This window comes from Mustela nigripes, chromosome 6 (assembly GCF_022355385.1).
Source record: "Mustela nigripes isolate SB6536 chromosome 6, MUSNIG.SB6536, whole genome shotgun sequence".
In the NCBI taxonomy this organism is placed as follows: domain Eukaryota; kingdom Metazoa; phylum Chordata; class Mammalia; order Carnivora; family Mustelidae; genus Mustela; species Mustela nigripes.
In genome coordinates this window covers 131509176-131528599 of record NC_081562.1, presented here as the reverse complement: position 1 = coordinate 131528599, position 19424 = coordinate 131509176, and the positions used below count along the sequence as shown (strand labels likewise).

The window sequence follows — 19424 nt, the reverse complement described above, 5'->3', positions numbered from 1 at the left end:
GAGCCGAGAGCCCAATGTGGGTCTTGATTCCAGGACCCTGGGATTATGAACTGAGCTGAAGGCAGGTACTTCACCCACTGAGCACCCCAGACATCCCTGTGTTTGAATTTTTAAAGAAAATACCTAATGTTGAATTTTTAAAAATAACCTTAAGATAAGCCCCGTCTTTGGTACTTTCACCTGGGTGAACCCTGTGAAAGCTGTAGACCTTGCTTTCTTGCTTGCAAAAGAAAATTAAAACTGCTGTATTAAGTTGTTTTGTGAAGAGAGCTACTAATTTAAAAAGACTTGAATTGGAAACAGGACGTGTGTCAGTGGGAACAAATCTCCAATTTTAGGATATTGTGGCGTCAACATGGTGATCTGTGTTCAGGGTGTTACTATTAGTAATCAAATATGATGCTGAAATCAAAGGCACTTCTCTTTTTTGTCATATAGAATTTGTGAATTTTATTTCAAAACAATATTATTATTCCACAGCTGCTTTTACACACCATGGAATTTTTAATTCTGTTAAAATGAACATACAATGTTCTATCAGTTTCCAACATACAATAGAGTGATTTAACAATTCTGCATGTCACCCAGTGCTCACCTTGATAAGTGTGATTTTTAATTCCCCTTGCCTATTTCACCCATCCCCTCCAGTAACTGTTGGTTTGTTCTCTCTGTTTCAGAGTCTGGTTTTTTCTTTGTCTCTCTCTTTTTTTGTTGTTGTTCATTTGCTTTGTTTCTTAAATGTCACATATGAGTAAAATCATATGGTATTTGTCTCTGGCTGATTTATTTCACTCAGCATTATACCCTCCACAATCCATCCATAGTTCTGGAAATGGCAAGACTTCATCTGTTCTATGGCTGAGTGATATTCCATTGGATGTATATACCACATCTTCTTTATCCATTCATCTTTGGATGGACGAGTTGTAAATAATACTGCAATAAACATAGGGGTGCATATATCTTTTCAAATTAGTGTTTTCATATTCTTTGGGTAAATACCCAGGAGTGGAATTACTGGATCATATGGTCATTCTATTTTTAAATTTTTGAGGAATTTCCATACTGTCTTTCATAGTGGCTGCCATAGTTTGCATTTCTACCATCACAAGGGATTCTTTTTCTTCACATCCTTACCAACAATTGTTGTTTCTTGTGTTTTTTATTTTAGTCATTCTGACAGGTGTGAGAGGATACCTCACTGTGGTTTTGATTTGCATTTCCCTGGTAGTTAGTGGCTTTGAGCATCTTTTCATGTGTTTGTTGGCCATCTGGATGTCTTCTTTAGAAAAATGATGGTTCATGTCTTCTGCCCACAAAACAGAACATACTTCTAACCTCCTTTACATTGATGTCAAAAGAAATGACAGAGAAAATGAATTTAATAAAACAAAAGAGAAAATATATCATAGACAAAAGGGTAGATTAGGTTGGAAACCATTCCTAAACTTGTATTGAATTTAAGTCTTAGGAGATTGTTAGAGGCAAGAATTGATAAAATATTTTTCAGCAAATATTCCAAAGAAAAATTTCACCTTCTAGAATATTGAAGAAAGAGAAATCCAGCAGAGCCTTTCTGAGATTTTATAGTTGGTAAAACCTCTTTCTGTGGAGAGGCAACCTTCCCCAGCCAACCTGCAGCCAGGGAATCAGCCAGATTCCTTCAAGGAAAGGAGACATAGACTTCCCTCCATCATGTAATGGCCGACAATCATAAAGAAATTCAAAGTAGTCCACACTGTAGACTATGAAAAAAAAAAAAAAAGGATTCTAATCCTCTAAAAATGGATTATTTTATGAGTTAATTTCTTGATCCGTTTGGGCTGCTATAATTAAAAAAAAAACAACAAAAAACCCTAGACTGGGTGGCTTGAACAAACATTTCTTCTCACAGTTCTGGAAGCTGGGAAATCCAAGATCCTGGGTGCTGGCAGATTTGGTATCTGGTGAGGACCAGCTTCCTGGTTTGCGCATGTCTGTCCTGCTGTGTCCTCACATGGCAGAGTACAGGGAGAGGAAAGGTCTCTCAGAATTCTGTTAAGTATATTCACATTGTAGTACAACCTCTTTTCGCCTTCCCAAGCTGAAACTCCATACCCATTAAACAAACACTAACACCTGATTATCTCTGCCCCTATTCTCTAGCAACCACCTGTTGACTTTCTGTCTCTATGAATTGGACTATTCTAGGTACCTCATTTGATTGGATTCATACAGTATTGGGCTTTTTGTGACTGGTTTATTTTACTCAGCATGAGATCGTCAAGGTTGATTGTTGTCAGCATGTGTCAGAATTTCTCTCCTTTTTAATGCTGAACAATATTCTATTGTATGTTCACACAACATTTGGCTTATGCCTTTTTCCATCAATGGACATTGAGTTGCTTTCTTGGCTACTGTGACTAATGCTGCTGTGAATGTGGGTGTACAAATAGATCTTGAAGTCCCTGCTTTCAATTCTTTGATGTATATATCCAGAAGCGGAGTTGCTGAATCATATGGTAATTCTAACTTTAATTATTTGTTTTCCATAGTGACTGCATCATTTTACCCTCCCAGTATCTCTGTAACTTCAGCAACACTTATTGTATTCTGTCATTTTTAAAATAACCATACCAGTGGATGCAAAGTGGTATCTCATTGTTTTCATTTGTATTTCCTGAATGAGTAGCGATGTTCTTTAGAATCAATTCATGTACTTATTGGCCATTTTTGTATTTTCTTTTGAAAAAATATGTATTCAAGTCCTTTGATCATTTTGTTTAGATTTTTGTGTGAGTGTGAGTTGTAGGAGTTCTTTACTTATTTTAGATATTAACCTCTTAGTGGATGTGTGATTCACAGATAACTTCCTCTTATTCCATGTGTTGCCTTTTCGCTCTGTTTATAATGTCCTTGGATGCATGAAAGTTTTTCGTGTTGGTAAAATCAAATTTAAGCTATTTTTTCTAATATTTTCTTCCCTAAACTTCTAATGACATATCCAAGAAATCATTGCCAAATCCAATGTTATGGAGATTTCTGCACGTTTCCTTCTAAAGGTTTTATAGTTTTAGGTCTTAGATTTAGGGCTTTGATCCATATTGAGTGAATTTTTGTATATGGTACAAGGTAAGAATCCAATTTCATTCTCTTATATGTGGATACCCAGGTTTCCAATTCCTTACATTGAAGGGCTGTTCTTTCCTTTACTGGATTGTCTCTCAGCAGTCTTGTCAAAATCAATTGCCTGTATTTGCAAGAACTCATTTCTGGGCTCTTTATTGTATTCCATTGGTCTGTATGTCTGTCTTTATGCCAGGACCACACTCTTAATTATTGTAGTTTTGTGATTAATTTTGAAACCAGAAGATGTGAGACCTTGAACTTTGTTCTTTTTCAAGATTGTTTTGGCCATTGAGGGTCCCTTAAGATTTTTTAAAATTAATTTTAAGATAGATTTTTCCATTTCTGTAAAAAAATCATTAAGAATTTGACAGGAATTGTAATAAATGTGTAGATCACTTTACCTAGTATTGCTATCCAAACAATAGTAAGTCTTCTAATCCATGAACATGGGATGTATTTCCCTTTATTTATACCTTTTTGATTAAGTTAATTTGTAACTATTTTATTCTTTTTGATGTTATTGCAGATGAAATAGTTGTCTTAATATCCTTCCTTCTCAAAGTGTTCGTTATTTTTGATAGAAACACAACAGATTTTTGTGCTGATGTGTATCATACAACTGCTAAATTTTTAATCATGTTTTAACATCTCAGAAATAAAAAAGGTATTGGCACTGTGTAACAAAGTTTTATTTATCAGAAGGACATGTTTTATAAGCAGTAATTTTTTTAAGATTTTATTTATTTATTTATTCATTTATTTGACACACAGAGAGAGATCACAAGTAGACGGAAAGAGAGGGGGAAGCAGGCTGCCTGCTGAGCAGAGAGCCCAATGCAGTGCTGGATCCCAGGACCCTGAGATCATGACCTGAACTGAAAGCAGAGGCTCAACCCACTGAACCACCCAGGTGCCCCTATAATCAGAAATTTTTAAATATAATACTATAGTGAATACAGTTTTTTAAATAAAGACATTTATAAGTCAGAAGATATCCATCATTAATCACATGAGGTCATTTCTCTTGTTCTTTTTTTTTTAACTCACTAGAAACAGAAATCTGCCTCCATTTTATCCATGTTTTTCTCTTTTTCCTCAATTATTGTTATATGAATAGGTAAACATGCATTGATGAGAATATGTAAATAGAAGAAATCTTCATTTTTTCCCTGAAAGTTAGAAGGGAGGATGTTAAATTCTTATTGAAGACTGTATGACAAATTTGATCCTTACATGATTTTTCCTTTAGTAGAGCAGCTTCCTTGTCAAACTTATGAAGTCCATGAGAGTGAATGCCAGATACAATCTTGTTTACTCATTAGGACTAACATAGGTTGTTTACAATTCAGTTCATCTAATGGTTATTGAATGCATGAGATGATCACTGCTATGAAGAAATAGCTTATATATGGCTGAATGCTGTCAACAACCTGGGAGAAAAACAAAAAGGTCATGTGATTGTTTCTGTGGTTGAATACTTACTAAAACAAGTAAGTTGGTCAGCTGACAGAAGAGAGAAGAAAGACAAACAAAAATCAGTCTATCTATTTTTATTGGGTATATAAAGGCCAACAGCCTTTCTAATTTATCAATTTTTCAGCAAGTTGTGATCTCATGGATGACTTCCTCAGAAAATTTTCTTGGAGACAGAGTATGTATAAAGGATCATATCGACTGAGTGTTTAGTTTTGCAAACACTGGGTGAACTTGTGACCATAATAAACCTATCTACCTATCTATTTAATGGAAGAACTCCTACACGTCTCTTTGTAATCATTTCTAGATAACATTTTATTAATTAATAATTACCAAATAACCCTTCAAAATCAAAAGAAAGTAACAAAAAAAACCTCTTCAAGATCAAAAGAAAAATTGCTTGCCTTATTCACATTATAAATATGCGGATGAGTGAATATGCAAAGATCATTTTTTTTCCTCATGCATTTGACGATATACAGATGTTCCAGTGCCTCTTTGTAGCAATAATGATCATTTGAAAAAAAACCTAGATATAGTAGTGGTATAAGACTGTGGAAAATATTTGGCAAAAAAAAAATCCTTCTGTCCTGAGTATAAATAGAAGACTTTGAAATGACACTATCTAGTTTGACCTAAGCCACTAAATAGTCCAGTAACTCAAAATATGCTTTAGTTTTTCCTTCTTTTCCTTTTTTTCTATTTTTAGATTAATAAGAATGTGTGGGTAGAACAGCAGAAATATAAAATGATCCATAGCCATTATAATTCTTTTCCCAGTGGGCCTATACTTCCTTCTAAGAGTGTTTCTTTAATTTATCTAGTGACAGGGGTGCCTGGATGGTAGATAGGTTTATTATGGTCAGTTAAGCATCTGACTTTGGCTCAGATCATGGTCTCAGGTCCTGGGACTGAGCCCTGCTTTGAGCTCCCTGCTCAGTGGGGAGTTGGCTTCTCCTTCTGTCCCTCCCCATATCGTGCTCTCTCTCTCTCTCTCTCTCAAATAAATAAAACCTTTAAAAAATTTATCTGGTGACTTAGGTAATCAGCTTTTTTTTTTTTGGTCTGTACTATCTGCAACAGTGGTCACTCCCCACGTACGGCTGTCTCATCAAGCACTTGAAGTGTATTGTACTGGGAAATGGATTTTCTTTTAATTAAAAAACTTTATTTCTTTTAGAGCAGTTGGAGGTTCATGACAAAATTGAGTAGAAAGTACAGAGAGTTCCCAGATAACATCTGACCTATACATGCATACCTTCCCCCACTCTCAGCATCCCACACCACAGAGGTACATTTATGATAATAGATGAAACTACATTGACATGTTATTATCACCCAAAGTCTGTAATTTACATTTGGATTCATGTGTGGTGGTGTATATTCCATGGGTTTTGACAAATAACAAATGACCCTTGTAATATCATATAGAATATTTCCCCGCCCTAAAAATCCTCTGTATTCTGCCTCTTCATCCCTCCCTTTCCTTGAAACCACTAATCTTTTTTTTTTTTTAATCTCTGTACTTTTGCCTTTTCCAAATATAATGTAGTTGAAATCATACAATATGTACATTTTGAAACTGGCTTCTTTCACTTAGTACTATGTTTTAAGTTTCCTCCAGGTTATTCCCTGGCTTCATACCTCATTTCTTTTTAGCACTAAATAATATTGTCTGGATGTACCACAGGGCATGTATCCATTCTCCTACCAAGAACATCTTGGTTGCTTCCAGGTTTTGGCAACTATGAATAAAGCTGCTATAAATATCCATGTGCAGGTTTTTGTATGAACCTAAGTTTTCTGTATACTTAGGAAGATACCAAAGAGTGTAATCATTGAGTCATATGATAAGAATATGTCTAATTTTATAATAGATTTCCAAGGTGATTGTACCATTTTGCATTCCCATCAGTAATAAATGAGAATTCCTATTGCTCCAGATCCTTGACAGCATTTAGTGTTGTCAATGTTTGGATTTTGGCCATGCTAGTAGTTGTGTAGTGATATCTCATTGCTGTTTTCCCTTGAAATTTTCTAGTGACATATGATGTTGAACACCTTTTCATGTGCTCATTTGCCATCTGTGTACCTTCCCTGGGGAAGTGTCTGTCTATTCAGGTCTTTTAATCATTTTTATAAAAAACCGGGTTGTTTCTTATTTATGTGTTTTAAGAGTTCTTTGTATGTTTTGGATAGTAGTCTTTTATCAGATGTGTCTTCTGCAAAAAAGTGTTTCCAGTCTCTGGTTTATCTTTTCATTTTCTTGACATTGTCTTTCACAGAGAAGAAAATTTAATTTTAATGAAATCAACTTATCAATTATTTCTTTCATGAATCATGTCTCTGGTATAATATTTAAGAAGGCATCACTCTACCCAAGGTCATCTATGTTTTCTCCTTTGTTATCTTCTAGGAGTTTCATGGTTTTGTGTTTTCCATTTAGACCTATAAGTCATCTTGACTTAATTTTTGTCAAGGGTGGAAGTTCTGCATACAGAGTCATTATAGAGTTTTTTATTTTTTCACATGTGGCTGTCTGATAATTCTAACACCATTTGTTCACAAGACTATATTTGTTCCATTTTATTATTTTTGCTCCTTTGTCAGACTCGTTGACTATATTTATGTGGTTCTATTTCTGGCCTCTTTATTCTCTTCCATTGATCTGTTTTTCTATTCTTTCACCAGTTCCACACTGTTGTGATAGTTTTTATAGTAAGTCTGAAGATGGGTAGTGTCAACTCTCCAACTTCATTCTTCTTGAATATTATGGTGGCCATTCTGGGTCTCTTGCCTCTTCATATAAATTCTGGAATCAGTTTGTCAATATCAATGCAATAGTTTGCTGAGATTTTGAATGGGATTGTGTTGAATCTATAGTAAGAACTGACATATTGACAATATTGAGTTTTCCTGCCCAGGGACATGGGATATCTCTAGATTTATTTAGTTTGTCCTTGATGTCTTTTACTAGAATTTTATACTTTTCCTCATATAGTTTTATACATAGGTATCGCACTATTTTTGGTACTAATATAAATGGTATTGAGTTTTTAATTCAAATTCCACTTGTTCATTTTCTTCATATGTAAGAATTGACTTTTGTGTAGTAACTTTGTATCATGCAGCCTTGCAATATGCACTTATTCTAGGAGGGTTTTTTTTTTTTTAATGATTCTTTTGGATTTTATACCTAGATGGCATTTTGGGGGTATTCTTTTCTTTGCTTTTATTCTCTTATTGCACTCACTGGTAATCCCAATCTGATGTTTAAAAAAAAAAGGGGGGGGGGGAGGGGGGGGTGCTCTTTCTTTTTTCCCTTTTTTTTAGTTTTAATTTTTTTTATTATTTTTCCTTTGGGGTTTTTTTTTTTTTTTTTTTTTAGATATTCATTATGATTTTGAGGAGGTTCCTCTCTTTTCCTAATTTGCTGGGAGTTTTTATCATGAATAGATGTTCAATTTTGCCAATGCTTTTAATGCATCTATTGATACCTTCTTAACCTGTTGATGTTGCAATGTAGATCACAGTAATTGATCGTGGAATGTTGAACCAACCTTGTATAATTGAATAAATCCCACTTGATTGTGGTGTATAATTCTTCTTATATATTGTTGGGTTCAATCTTCTAATATTTTGTTGAGAAGTTTTGCATCTCTGTTCTTAAGAAGTATTGCCCTATAGTTGTTATGTGATGTCATTAGTTTCCATATTAAGATATTGCTAATCTCATAGAATGTGTTGGGAAGTATTCCCTCTGCTTCTATCTTCCAGAAAAGGTTGTAGAGAATTGGTATGATTTCTTCCTTAAATGTTTGGTTGAATTCACTGGTGAATAACCTTTTGGAATATTATTAATTATTGATTCAATTTTTAAAATAGATACAGGCCTATTCGAATTGTGTATTTCTTTTTGTGTAAGTTTTGGCAGCTGTGTTTTTCAAGGAATTGGTGTATTTCCTCTAGATGATCAAACTTGTGGATATTGAGGTATTCATAACATTCCTTTATTATGCTTTTATTACCCTTGGTATTTGTAGTGATATCTCTTTGATTTCTGATATCAGCAATGTGTGTTTTCTTTCTTTCTTTCTTTCTTTTTTCCTTAGCATGTGTAGAGGCTTACTGATTTTATTGACCTTTTCACAGAACCAACTTTTGGTTTTGCTGATTTTCTCTACTCATTTCCTATTCTCAATTTTATTGATATCTACGCTAATGTTGTTATTTGCTTTTTTTCCCCCTTACTTTGGATTTAACTTGCTATTCTTCTAGTGTCCTAAATTAGAAGTCTGCATGATTGATTTTAGATTTTTGCTCTTTTCTAATCTATGCATTCAATGCTACAATTTTGCTTTACACACTTCTTTTGCTCTGAGCCCCACAAATTTTGATAACTTGTATTTCTTTTTTCTTTTAGTTCAAATACTTTAAAATTTTTCTTGAGATTTCTTTATTGACCTTTGTGTTATTTAGAATTATGTTATTTAATTTCCATGCATTTGGGGATTATTCAGCGAGTTTTCTGTCACTGATTTCTTATTTAATTCCATTGTTAGCTGAAGTAGACATTGTATGATTTCTATTCTTTAAAATTTATTATGATGTGTTTAATGGCTGAGAATGTGAACTATCTTGGTGAATATTCCATGTGAGCTTGCAAAAACATATGTATTCTTCTGTCATTGGATGAAGTAGTTTACAGATGTCAATAATATCCAGTGGATTGGTGATCTTTAGTTCAACTGTGATCTTAACGATTTTCTCCTGCTGGATCTGCCCATTTCTGAGAGAGTGGTGTTAAAGTCTCCAATCGAACAGTGGATCCTTCTCTTTCTCTTTGCTGTTCTGTCCATTTTGTTTCACATATTTTAATACCCTGTTGTTAGGTACACACATAATAAGGATTGGTCTTTTTGGAGTATTGAGTCTTTTTTCTTTATCTAATGGCCATCTTTATACTTGACACCATTCTTTGCTCTGAAGTCTGCTCTGTTTGAAATTAACATAGGTATTTTGCTTTCTTTTAGTTAGTGTAATGTGATATATCTTGCATCCCTTTACTTTTTAATCTGTATATTTAAAGTGGACTTCTTGTAGACAGCATATGGTTGGGTCTTATTTTTGATTCATTCTGAAAATCCCTGGTCTTTTTTCAGTGTATTTATCCCACTGGCATTTAGAGTGATTATTGGTATAGTTGGATTAATAGCTACCGTATTCTTTACTGTTTTCTAATTGTTACCTATTATTCTTTGTTTCTACTTTTGTCTTCAACACTTTTTCTGCCTTGTGATTTTAGCTGAACATTTTATACAATTCCATTTTGACTCACTTATTATCACATTAATTATATTTATTTTCTAGTATTTTAAGTGGTTACATTTATTTATTTATACATTTACAAGTAATCCAGTTCCACTCTCAACACTACTTCATGGGTAATAGAAGTACCTTATAATATTGTGGGGGTTGTTTGTTTGGTTGTTTTTAAATATTTTATTTATTTATTTGTCAGAAAGAGAGAGAGTGTGTGTGTACAAACAGGCAGAGTTAGAGAGAGAAGCAGGATCCCTGCTGAGCAAGGAGCCCAATGTGGGACTCGATCCCAGGACTCTGGGAATCATGACCTGAGTGGAAGGCAGCCACTCAATTGACTGAGCCACCAGGTATCCCTGGGTATTGTATTTTGAGGGTTGTTGTTGGTTTGTTTTGTTTTTGTTTTTAGTCTTTCTTCTCTCTGGTTTTCAATTTTAGAAGTTTCTACTGTCATATCTTCAGACTCAGAGTTTTTCCTCAGCCATGTGCAATCTACCAACGAGCCCTTTATTCTTCATTTTTCTTGCAGCACCTTTTATCTCTGACATCTCTTCTTTATTCTTTCTTAGAATTTCCATCTCTCTGTTAATATTATTTTTGATTGTTTATGTTGTCTCCTTTTCCCATTAAAGCCTTTACTATATCATAATCTTGTTTTGTTTTGTCTTTTTAAGCTCCTGGACTGATAATGCCAACTTTCCTGCTGTATCTGACTCTGGTTCTGATGGTTGTTCAGTGTCTTCAAATTGTGTTTTTTGGTTTTCATGTAATTCGTGTTACTTTTGTTGAAAGGAAGACATAATGTTCTGGGTAAAAGGAACTGTGGCAAATAGTCCTTTAATAATACTGGAGTAAGGTATGGGGTGAGGGGAAGCATTATATAGGTCTTTGATTAGGTCTTGGTATTGTGGTGAGCTGGTGCTCCCAGATGGTGAACTTCTTGTCTCCTCCATCTTTAGATGGAAGAGAATGGCAAGAGGGGGGGTGAAATTGAGCATTTCTCTTTAGCAGGTAGGATAATAAAACTCTAATAAAACCCCAAAAGGTTAGGCTCTGATAAAATAGTTTCTCTTAAGAGAAGTCCTTGTTAAGATCAGAATTCTCTGGCATATTTCAAAATAGCTCCTTTATCTTCCTCTTGATAAAAGCATGAAGGGATTTTCCTCCCAATACTCCCTGTGAGAATTCAGTAGAGCTCTTGGCAGAAAAATTCCACAGAAGTGAGGATTAAGACTTAAGGTTGGGTCCCCCTAGATTTTTTTACTTTTAGGCTTATCTACACTGAATCTAGTAATTTGTCCATTACAGTTTATTTCTCTGCCCTGGCACTGGTTTCTGGTTATAGGTTTCTGCTCAGGTAAACTAGATTCTCTATATACACTCTTCTTTCTCTCCAATGTTTGGGGCAGCCATTTGATCTCACTTTTCTGTCATATCTGAGGAGAGTTGTTGATTTTTCAGTTTCTTCATCTTTTTTACTTGTTGCTGGGTGAATTGATGACTTTTAATCTTCTATGACATACCAGAAACCAGAAGTTTTGTTATTAAATTTTTAAGTGTATAGTTTGCATATGCAAACAGATAGTTGCAGATTTGCAAGCCAAATCATGACTTTCACTAACAAATTTCCATCTTATTCTCAGATGTGGGTCTTCTGCAAGGACACAATTAAACTCATTACAGATGTGACAGTAAGAGAAGACCCACATCTGAGAATTTGTGCCCCTAGAGAGATTAAGCTTTACTAGCACAGCCTACAAAATAAGTTTCTGAGATTTTCTCTCATCATATTTCTAGGAACAAGAATGGCTCCTCTTAGCAAATGCAAATGGATACATAACTCAGTGTGCACAAAGGATTTTAGGAATCTTCTGAAAAGAAGATGGTATAAGTCAGTTATCAAGGGAGCTTCACGAATGGAGGAGCAAATCATGTCTCTTGAAAGTTGATAATGCCAAAAACTATGCATTCCTGAGAGAGGAAAAATATATGAATGATAATCTTACTTGCAACGGAGACATCTACCGAATGTCTTCAGCAAGTGAATGTTGAATATTTATATTTAAATTGTAAATTTTTCATGGTGAAAGGACTTAGGGTTTGTTTGTTTGTTTTTAGTGTTTATAAGAAGCATCAGATACAGAACTTTGTCAGTATGTACATTTATGAGAGATCTTTAACACCAACAAGAATCCAGTTTCAGATTACAGATGGAAGTAGAGAAGGCTTTGCATGGCAAGATTCTGAAGCTTAGATGTGTAAGGAGAAACCAAAGACCTAAGTTCTAGAGAATGTTTTATAGATCATCCTCCTTTGAGATGTCTTCACTAGTATATAATTAATTGCATAGCACAAGACATTAGAATTTATCCAGTTTCTTTCCTGATGGATTCTAACACTCTCCATGAGCATTGCTTTTAAAACTTCAGCTTGACTATGAATACAGTTATGGGAACTGCCTCGAATATACGTGATTTACTTAATATCACTTTCTAAAATTTCAGAAATTCTAATTACCGGTTGGCTATAATACCTACATCTGCAGACAAGTTAGTCACTGCATAGACTTGGTGCGTCTCAGGGAATTTCTCTCCTGTGTCTGATTCAGATTAAAACAATGGCATGATAAAGGACTATCTTCTAGTTAAAGATTTTCTTTTTTTTTCTCTTTTTTCCCCCCTCTCATTCTTTCTTTCTTTTTTTTTTTTTTTTTTTTTTGCCAGAAAATTATAATTCCTTGACTGCCATGTTTAGGCATCCACTGACTTGAGTTGGGGAACTTGCTAAACATTGCAGGTAAAAAAGAAAATTATTTTCTACCTCAAGGCTTCCAAGTTTCTGGCAGAAATCTAAAAAATATGTATCTCTTGGCTCTATCTCTGGCAAAGGGTTTTGCTAACAGTTCTCTTTTTTCCTGACCTTTTTCTTCAGTTAACATACTCTATCCATCATTTCACCCCCCTCTAGTCTTAGGGTATAAATCAAGATCTATAAAATTGTTCAATAAAATAATTTAATTGCCCAGGAGGTAAAGGAGGTTTTCCTCTCTTGAAATCCAGGGGAAAAATGGGAGCAATAAAACTGACATCTGGAATTTCTTTAAGAAAAAAAAAACAAACTATATACACTTGAAAATTAGTTCATATGGATCTTTATTTTCCTTCAAAATTTACTTACTGAAATGATAAAAAAAAATGTGGGTAGATTCAAAGGAAGTGAAATGCTGTAATCAGACATGGTTGAGATTTGGCATTTTACATTTGTATCTTTTGGAAAGACTTTTTGTAAGACTCTCTGGTATTTTGGTGTATATCCAAGAGATATTATGATTTATATGTTCATCCATAATCATTCAAAAAAAGAGCCAAGTATTGTCTCAAAAGCAGGCTTAGCTGGATTTTCTTACCAAGCCCATTTGTGTACAGACATGAGAAGTTCAGATAGACCACCCAAATTAAGATGATCCATGTCAGAATGAGACTCTCCCTAAACTTTTTTTTTGAAATGCTGATTTTTATCGTTTGTCCGTTTTTATAGGCTCACAAAGCTAGTCTTTTTTTAAATAGCTTTTTCAAGTACACATTGTTTGCCTTAAAAACAGAATCAATAGCATGATGTCTTTTTATAACAAAAGCAGCATGATATCTATATGTTGCAGAATATATTTTCATTATGCTTTCATTACATGCAGTGACTTTTATGTCTATTTGAACATTGTTAGCTTTGATATTTCCACTTTTTTCTAATTAGGTGGAAACGTGTTGGTCATAATAGAGATGAATTTCAGGCAGAGAGCTGGTCTTTATAGTTCTTTAGAAGGTGGAAGAGGGACAGTAAAGTATCCCCCAAATCGAGAAAGCATGGTGAGAGCAGAAAATGAAGCAGACCACTCCATATAGTTTACACAGAATTTTATTCAGGATAATTTACTGATGGGGGCGGGGGTGGGCAGGCAGTGATACATGGCAGCAGCATAGTTATTCTTTGCAAAATCCAGACCTTAATGTAGACCTTAGTACACCAGTTATATAGAGGGAAAACACAGAAGTTCATTGCCATGAGATCAAAGTGTTCACATGCACTTCCAAGGGCTTGCATGCCCCTAACTGACACCTAAGCTTTAATTAGGTCTTGGGCATCACCTGTGCATCAGGAGGGAGAAAGACTATGTTATCTCTAACAGAATCATGGGAAACCAAAACAAGCTTCCCCCAATCTCAGTCTCAGTGGGCATGTCTAGGGCATGTATATTAATCTCCAAGAGGGCCAGAACATATAGCCCTAAGAGAGCTCACTGAACAAACATGAACACAATGGAGCGCCAAAGATGGAGTTGATGTTTTCTGCATTCCTGCGGTCCTCTACAGTAACGAGATGAGCTGGCTTCTTGTCCTCATTCTGATGTCACATCTATGTGACTGAGCAAGTTATTATCCTCCTTGAGCCATTATTTCCTCCTAAATAAAAGGAGTTTAATAATTTAGTAGGAAATGAGGGTGCAGGATTTAAGATAGGGCAAGACAAAATGGATGTCAATGAAAGTAAGTGCCACATACAACCTTCAGCCAGAGCATCCTGAAGGAGTTCAAGGAAAAGATGAGCTCCTAGAAGTCCCATCTACATGGATGGCAAGTTCGTAGAGGCAGCCATTTTGATTAAAAAGTAAAAAGCAGGGATCCTGATGCAAAACTCTCCAGAAGATATTGCATTCATGTGACTAGTGGCTCCTGGAGCTGTAAAAATCCTCATGGTGTTTTCTTGTGGATAATGCCATTTATGTACTCAGAGTCAAGGATTCTTGGTTTTCTTACTGGGGGTGGAGACAATGACAGAGCCTGGAAACTCTTCTCAACACATTTATTCAATTTTATTGTGTGTCACACACTATAAGCCAGTAGCTGGTCTATAAACTTAGGCTGGTTTGAAAAACAATAGGTCCAAAAATTATTTTTAAAAATTGTGGCATTTTGGGATTTAGTTGGGACAGAAACTGATGGAGATTATGAAGGAAGTCCCAAGACACCAATTTAATCTCTGCAGTTTTGTACCTTAAACATTTTGGCTATTAAATCTAGCTGATTAAGACCTACATCTTTCCAACCAAAGACCCTGAGTAGATGTTTGCAGCAAAAATGGAACTTCAAAAATGAGCTTTCTAAAATGTAGGTTAAGACATAGGTGATTTGAAAATGCATCTCAAGTTCTATGTTTGGAACTAGAACTGTTTTCACCAGCATGCTTTGTATCTTGGCTGAAGTATTTTCTCAACAATATACTAAAAAAAAAAAAAAAAACCATGATGGTTCATTCAATTATTCATATTATAGGAGTATTTGCCAAAAAAAATCTTTCTAGAAATTACCTCTACTTCATCAGAGAGGAACAACAGTCAGATGGCACCAGACGTAGTAGACATAAGACAAGTTGTTAATTCATCCACATCTTGAGGATGAATATTAATTACCTTCTTGAAAAACAAGGAGAAGGAATTACACAATGTCTTAGTATATTTGGAAATAAGGTTAATCAAAGTTTGAGCCTTTTTGTGACCAGAGATGGCATAATTATGTCTCACAGATGGTCTGAGAGACAAATGATTGAGATAGAAGGAAACTGGTCACCTATGTTGTCTGGCTTTGAAGTAAACACTTGGAAAGTGCTTACAAACTCCTGAGAATCAGCTGTCTTGGAACCTCCAGTGCATGTATCTTGTTAATCCCTCAAGAGAACCATCAATTGCCAGCCCTTTGGGAATGCTTTATGGATTTTCAAAATGTCATTTTATATTTATAATAGATAATGAACCATACATACATACTTTTTATTATAAAGTAGTATGGGTAAGCTTATGTTTATACATGGCAGAAAAAGACCAAAAGGACACATAATCTGTTTAAGGTCATCCACCCAGGACAGCATTTCTGGATCCTACTTAACCTTTTGGTCCACTGCTCATTGTGAGGGTGTGAGATAGCAGATCACAATAACCCTCATCCTCATCCTGTCAATTTCTCTAATTAAAAGGGAGAAACAACCATCTCAAGCATACCCAAAGAGAACGTTCAGGACGCTCTTGGACAGGTATTAAAAAAAAACAAGTCTACCTAGAAAAAGAATACGTCAACTTTTTATTGCCATAAATCTAAGACCCTATTTTACAAGTTTTAAACTTGTAAGTTTTAAACCTTTTTCTTGCTATAAATACCCTGGTAGTTCTCAAACAGAGGTGATTGTTTTTTAACCCCCTGGGGAACTTGGGACAACATCTGGAGACCTTTGTGGTTGTCACAACTGGAGTCAGAGGTAACAGCTGACATCCATCAGGTAGAAGCCAGGGATGCTGCTGAACATCCTTTAACCCACATAAGAGCCCCCTTAACAAAGAATTATCCAACCCCAAATGTCAATAATGTCATGGTCCAGTGAGGTTTTCCCTCGACGTTGACTTAAGCCAGTTTCCCAATGGAAATGACTATGTCATGCAAGAGATACGTCATTCTCTCCTTTACATAATGAGGGATTCAAAGGAATATGAGACAGAAACATAGCAGGGATGAAAGCTACAGCATAGGGAATATGGTCACTGGTATTCTCACCTTGTAAGGTAGACCATCGCTACATCTGTGGTGAGCACAGTAGAACATACAGGGATGTGAAATCACTATGTTGTACACTCAAAACTAAGGTAATAATGTGTGTCAAGTGCACTTCAATTTAAAAAAAAAATAGGTCGTGGAACACGACACCAAAAACTAATGATATACTGTATGGTGACTAACATAATGAAAAAAAAATTAAAAATAAATAAATAGAAAGAGATTAAAAAAAAAAAAAAAAGGAACACATTGAGCTACTTTTCCCCCAGACTCTCATGAGAACATTTTCTTCCACGTGGTGTTAAAGCCATTCCACTAAAAAAACAGCTGCCACTTCCCTCTCTGAGAGTAAAATACAGCTTGAGGGCATGATGTCTTTATTGTTCTGAAGGTCAGGAAGACCTTGGTGATCTCTTTGAAAGGAAACAAATATGTGCTTTGTAACAACCAGTACATCTAGCGGCTTCATAAACCTAGAAGAAGAGTCAAAAATAATACTTTATTATCTATTTCACATTTAAGCACTCTCAGAAAACCAAAGTAAGAAGGATTGGGTTTGCTTTAGGCTGATAACTATGTCATTTTAAGACTTCTGGCAATGCTACGATCCTTCTAACCACAGCTGAATGACTTAATTTATCTTACACTTTTAAGTTTTGGTCAAGAGTAGGTATCAAGCATTTTGTAACTGTTTTGGGAATTTGAAAGGTTATTAAGTTCTGAATAACAGAGTCTCTCATGTTTTCCCACCAAACTTTTCCCAGCAGTGAGTATATCTGGATCTTATTCTGGTTTTTTATTCTTTTTTTAGCTTCCTGAAATGACTCATGTTCAAACACGGCGACCCTGGTTGATGTTTCTCCTGCAGAACTTGGGGCTGACCGTAGGTTGGCTTTCTCTCTTACTGTTGGCTATATATGAACAAAATATTAAAATATAAGCTGAGAGTCTCAAAATCCTTCAAAAATGAATTTATACAGCTTCATTTTGTTTCTTTCCTTATACTCCAGAGTGGCTTGTAAATTAAGCATTTTTATCTTCCAGAAAGGCTATGTGTCTTTTAGTTCATTAACTTATTAATTTTATGATGCACTTTTGTTTTGGGATATAAATGTCAGGTTGTCCTCAACAGAAATTTTGGTGTCAGTGCCCAGCACCATGATGGAACGCCTCTCTTTTTTTTTTTTTTAGTAATTAGCCAATTCTAAATTAATGCTGGTAAACTTTCAAACAATATTGTTTTGCCAACAAAGAATGTTTGCAGTATTTGAAGTGGACGAACGCCTGCTGAGATCAAGTCCGGCTGCAACTTCTTTGATGTCAATAATATTCTTCTGCTTGTAAGATATTAAACCATAAGCAAAATAAATTACAAACAAATGTAATAAAGTCTAGTGTTGATGTGATGATTTGTGTGACCTTCTGTTACTGGGTGTCGGAATCTGAGTCAGTTCTTGCAAAACCGAAATAATGCGGTTCACCTGGAAGCATTATTCACTGGCTCATAAATGCATATAAATCAGCAAACTCCGGAACCCTAAAGGATAATAGATCAGCATTCTAGCTAACCACCAAATGAAATCTGTTCTAGGTAAGGAGAAATGGAAACAAAAAGGGAGGTGAAGAATTTTTTTAAGTCATAAAATTGGAGTTGGGCAGTAAGTCAATGCATAAACTCTCACAGATTTAACAGACTGTGCCTATGGATAAAATATTACGGATGATGCAATATAGTTTATATTGCATAAATCAATGCATAAACTCTCCCATAAATCAATTTATGCATAAATCAATGCATAAACTCTCACAGATTTAACAGCTACATGCCTATGGATATAATATTACTGATGATGCAATATAGTTTATATTTTTTTGAGGAAACCTAAACATCATTTCAGTAGGTAAGTTCTGGAAATGTGTAAGCCGCATTACAGATAACCCAGCAAAATTATGAAAATAGAAAATAACCCTGGCTTTAGTTATTTTTCTTGGAAAACAGAGGCCTAATATTTTTCTTATTTTTTTAATGATATCTCTTGACAAGGAAAAAAGCCCATTTTCCTGCCAAAATGCCTCATGGTACTCAATCAAATACATCTCTTCTGCTTCTTTCTTACCGGTAGGCAGATAACCCTCGCCATGTCCCACCGAAGCCCCATGTCTTTTAACCGCCTTTATTTGATTTCAAAATGAGACTGGTTTCTTCTTCAGTGGTCTTGAGAGCTTGATTTAAGGAGACCTCATGATAAAGTGCAGTAGTTCAGAGACGTTGGCCTACATGGGCATCAGCCAGAGGATGTATCCAAACACAGAACATCCGGCTCTGTCCCCAGAGTTTCTGATCCTGAATGTCTGGGCAGATTTTGAGACTCTGATCTTGAACGACCTCCAGGTGATACCCATGCTGCTGGTAACCCCCCCCACCCCCACCCCACCCTGTTTGACCTCCGCTGGTGGGGTAGAAGTCTGCACACCTGGCTTCAAGAAAGAGCAGGAACACAGCCCTGTTGCCCAAGAGCTGTGTGATTCTGGTTAAGCTGATTAACGCTGCAAACCTCACGCGGGACCAGCATTCCTAGGGTGAAACTCCTTTCCTCTTCCTCCTCGCCTGGGAGCATCGGAACGGTTACGGGGGTCCCTGGATGACGAGTCCACAGAGAGGCACTTTTATTCAGACCTGACACATCGAGCTTTGCCCTTCTTTTGTTAAGGAACCCAGTGATTTGTAACCGAACAGAAACGCCTTTGTGCAGGTCACAGCATGTGGGCTGCACACGAGAAGCCCCTGGCACCGTCTGTGTTATGGTTTCTGTGACCAAGTTCTGATGTTGACATTAAGCCTTAATTTATGCCAATTTAATTAGGAAAGCTCTGATGGATGACTGTACTCCAAGTTCAAGTTTAGAGTGGTTTGGGGCGAAC

The 19424-nt window shown here is 35.6% G+C and overlaps 1 protein-coding gene across 5 annotated transcripts in view; it reads left to right on the top strand.

Annotated features, from left to right (window-relative positions):
• SLC39A12 (solute carrier family 39 member 12) overlaps positions 1 to 17885 on the top strand; it is a 90355-nt gene extending 72470 nt beyond the window's left edge. For 4 of the 5 annotated variants that reach the window (XM_059405013.1, XM_059405010.1, XM_059405014.1 and 1 more), the window contains one exon: positions 17314 to 17885. In XM_059405013.1, the coding sequence (XP_059260996.1) occupies positions 17314 to 17442 (129 nt within the window). In that variant the 3' untranslated portion in view covers positions 17443 to 17885. Of the gene's footprint in view, positions 1 to 3879; positions 4004 to 17313 lie in introns of those variants that run through there. The other variant, XM_059405012.1, reaches the window with a different exon arrangement.
• Positions 17886 to 19424: the final 1539 nt, after the last annotated feature.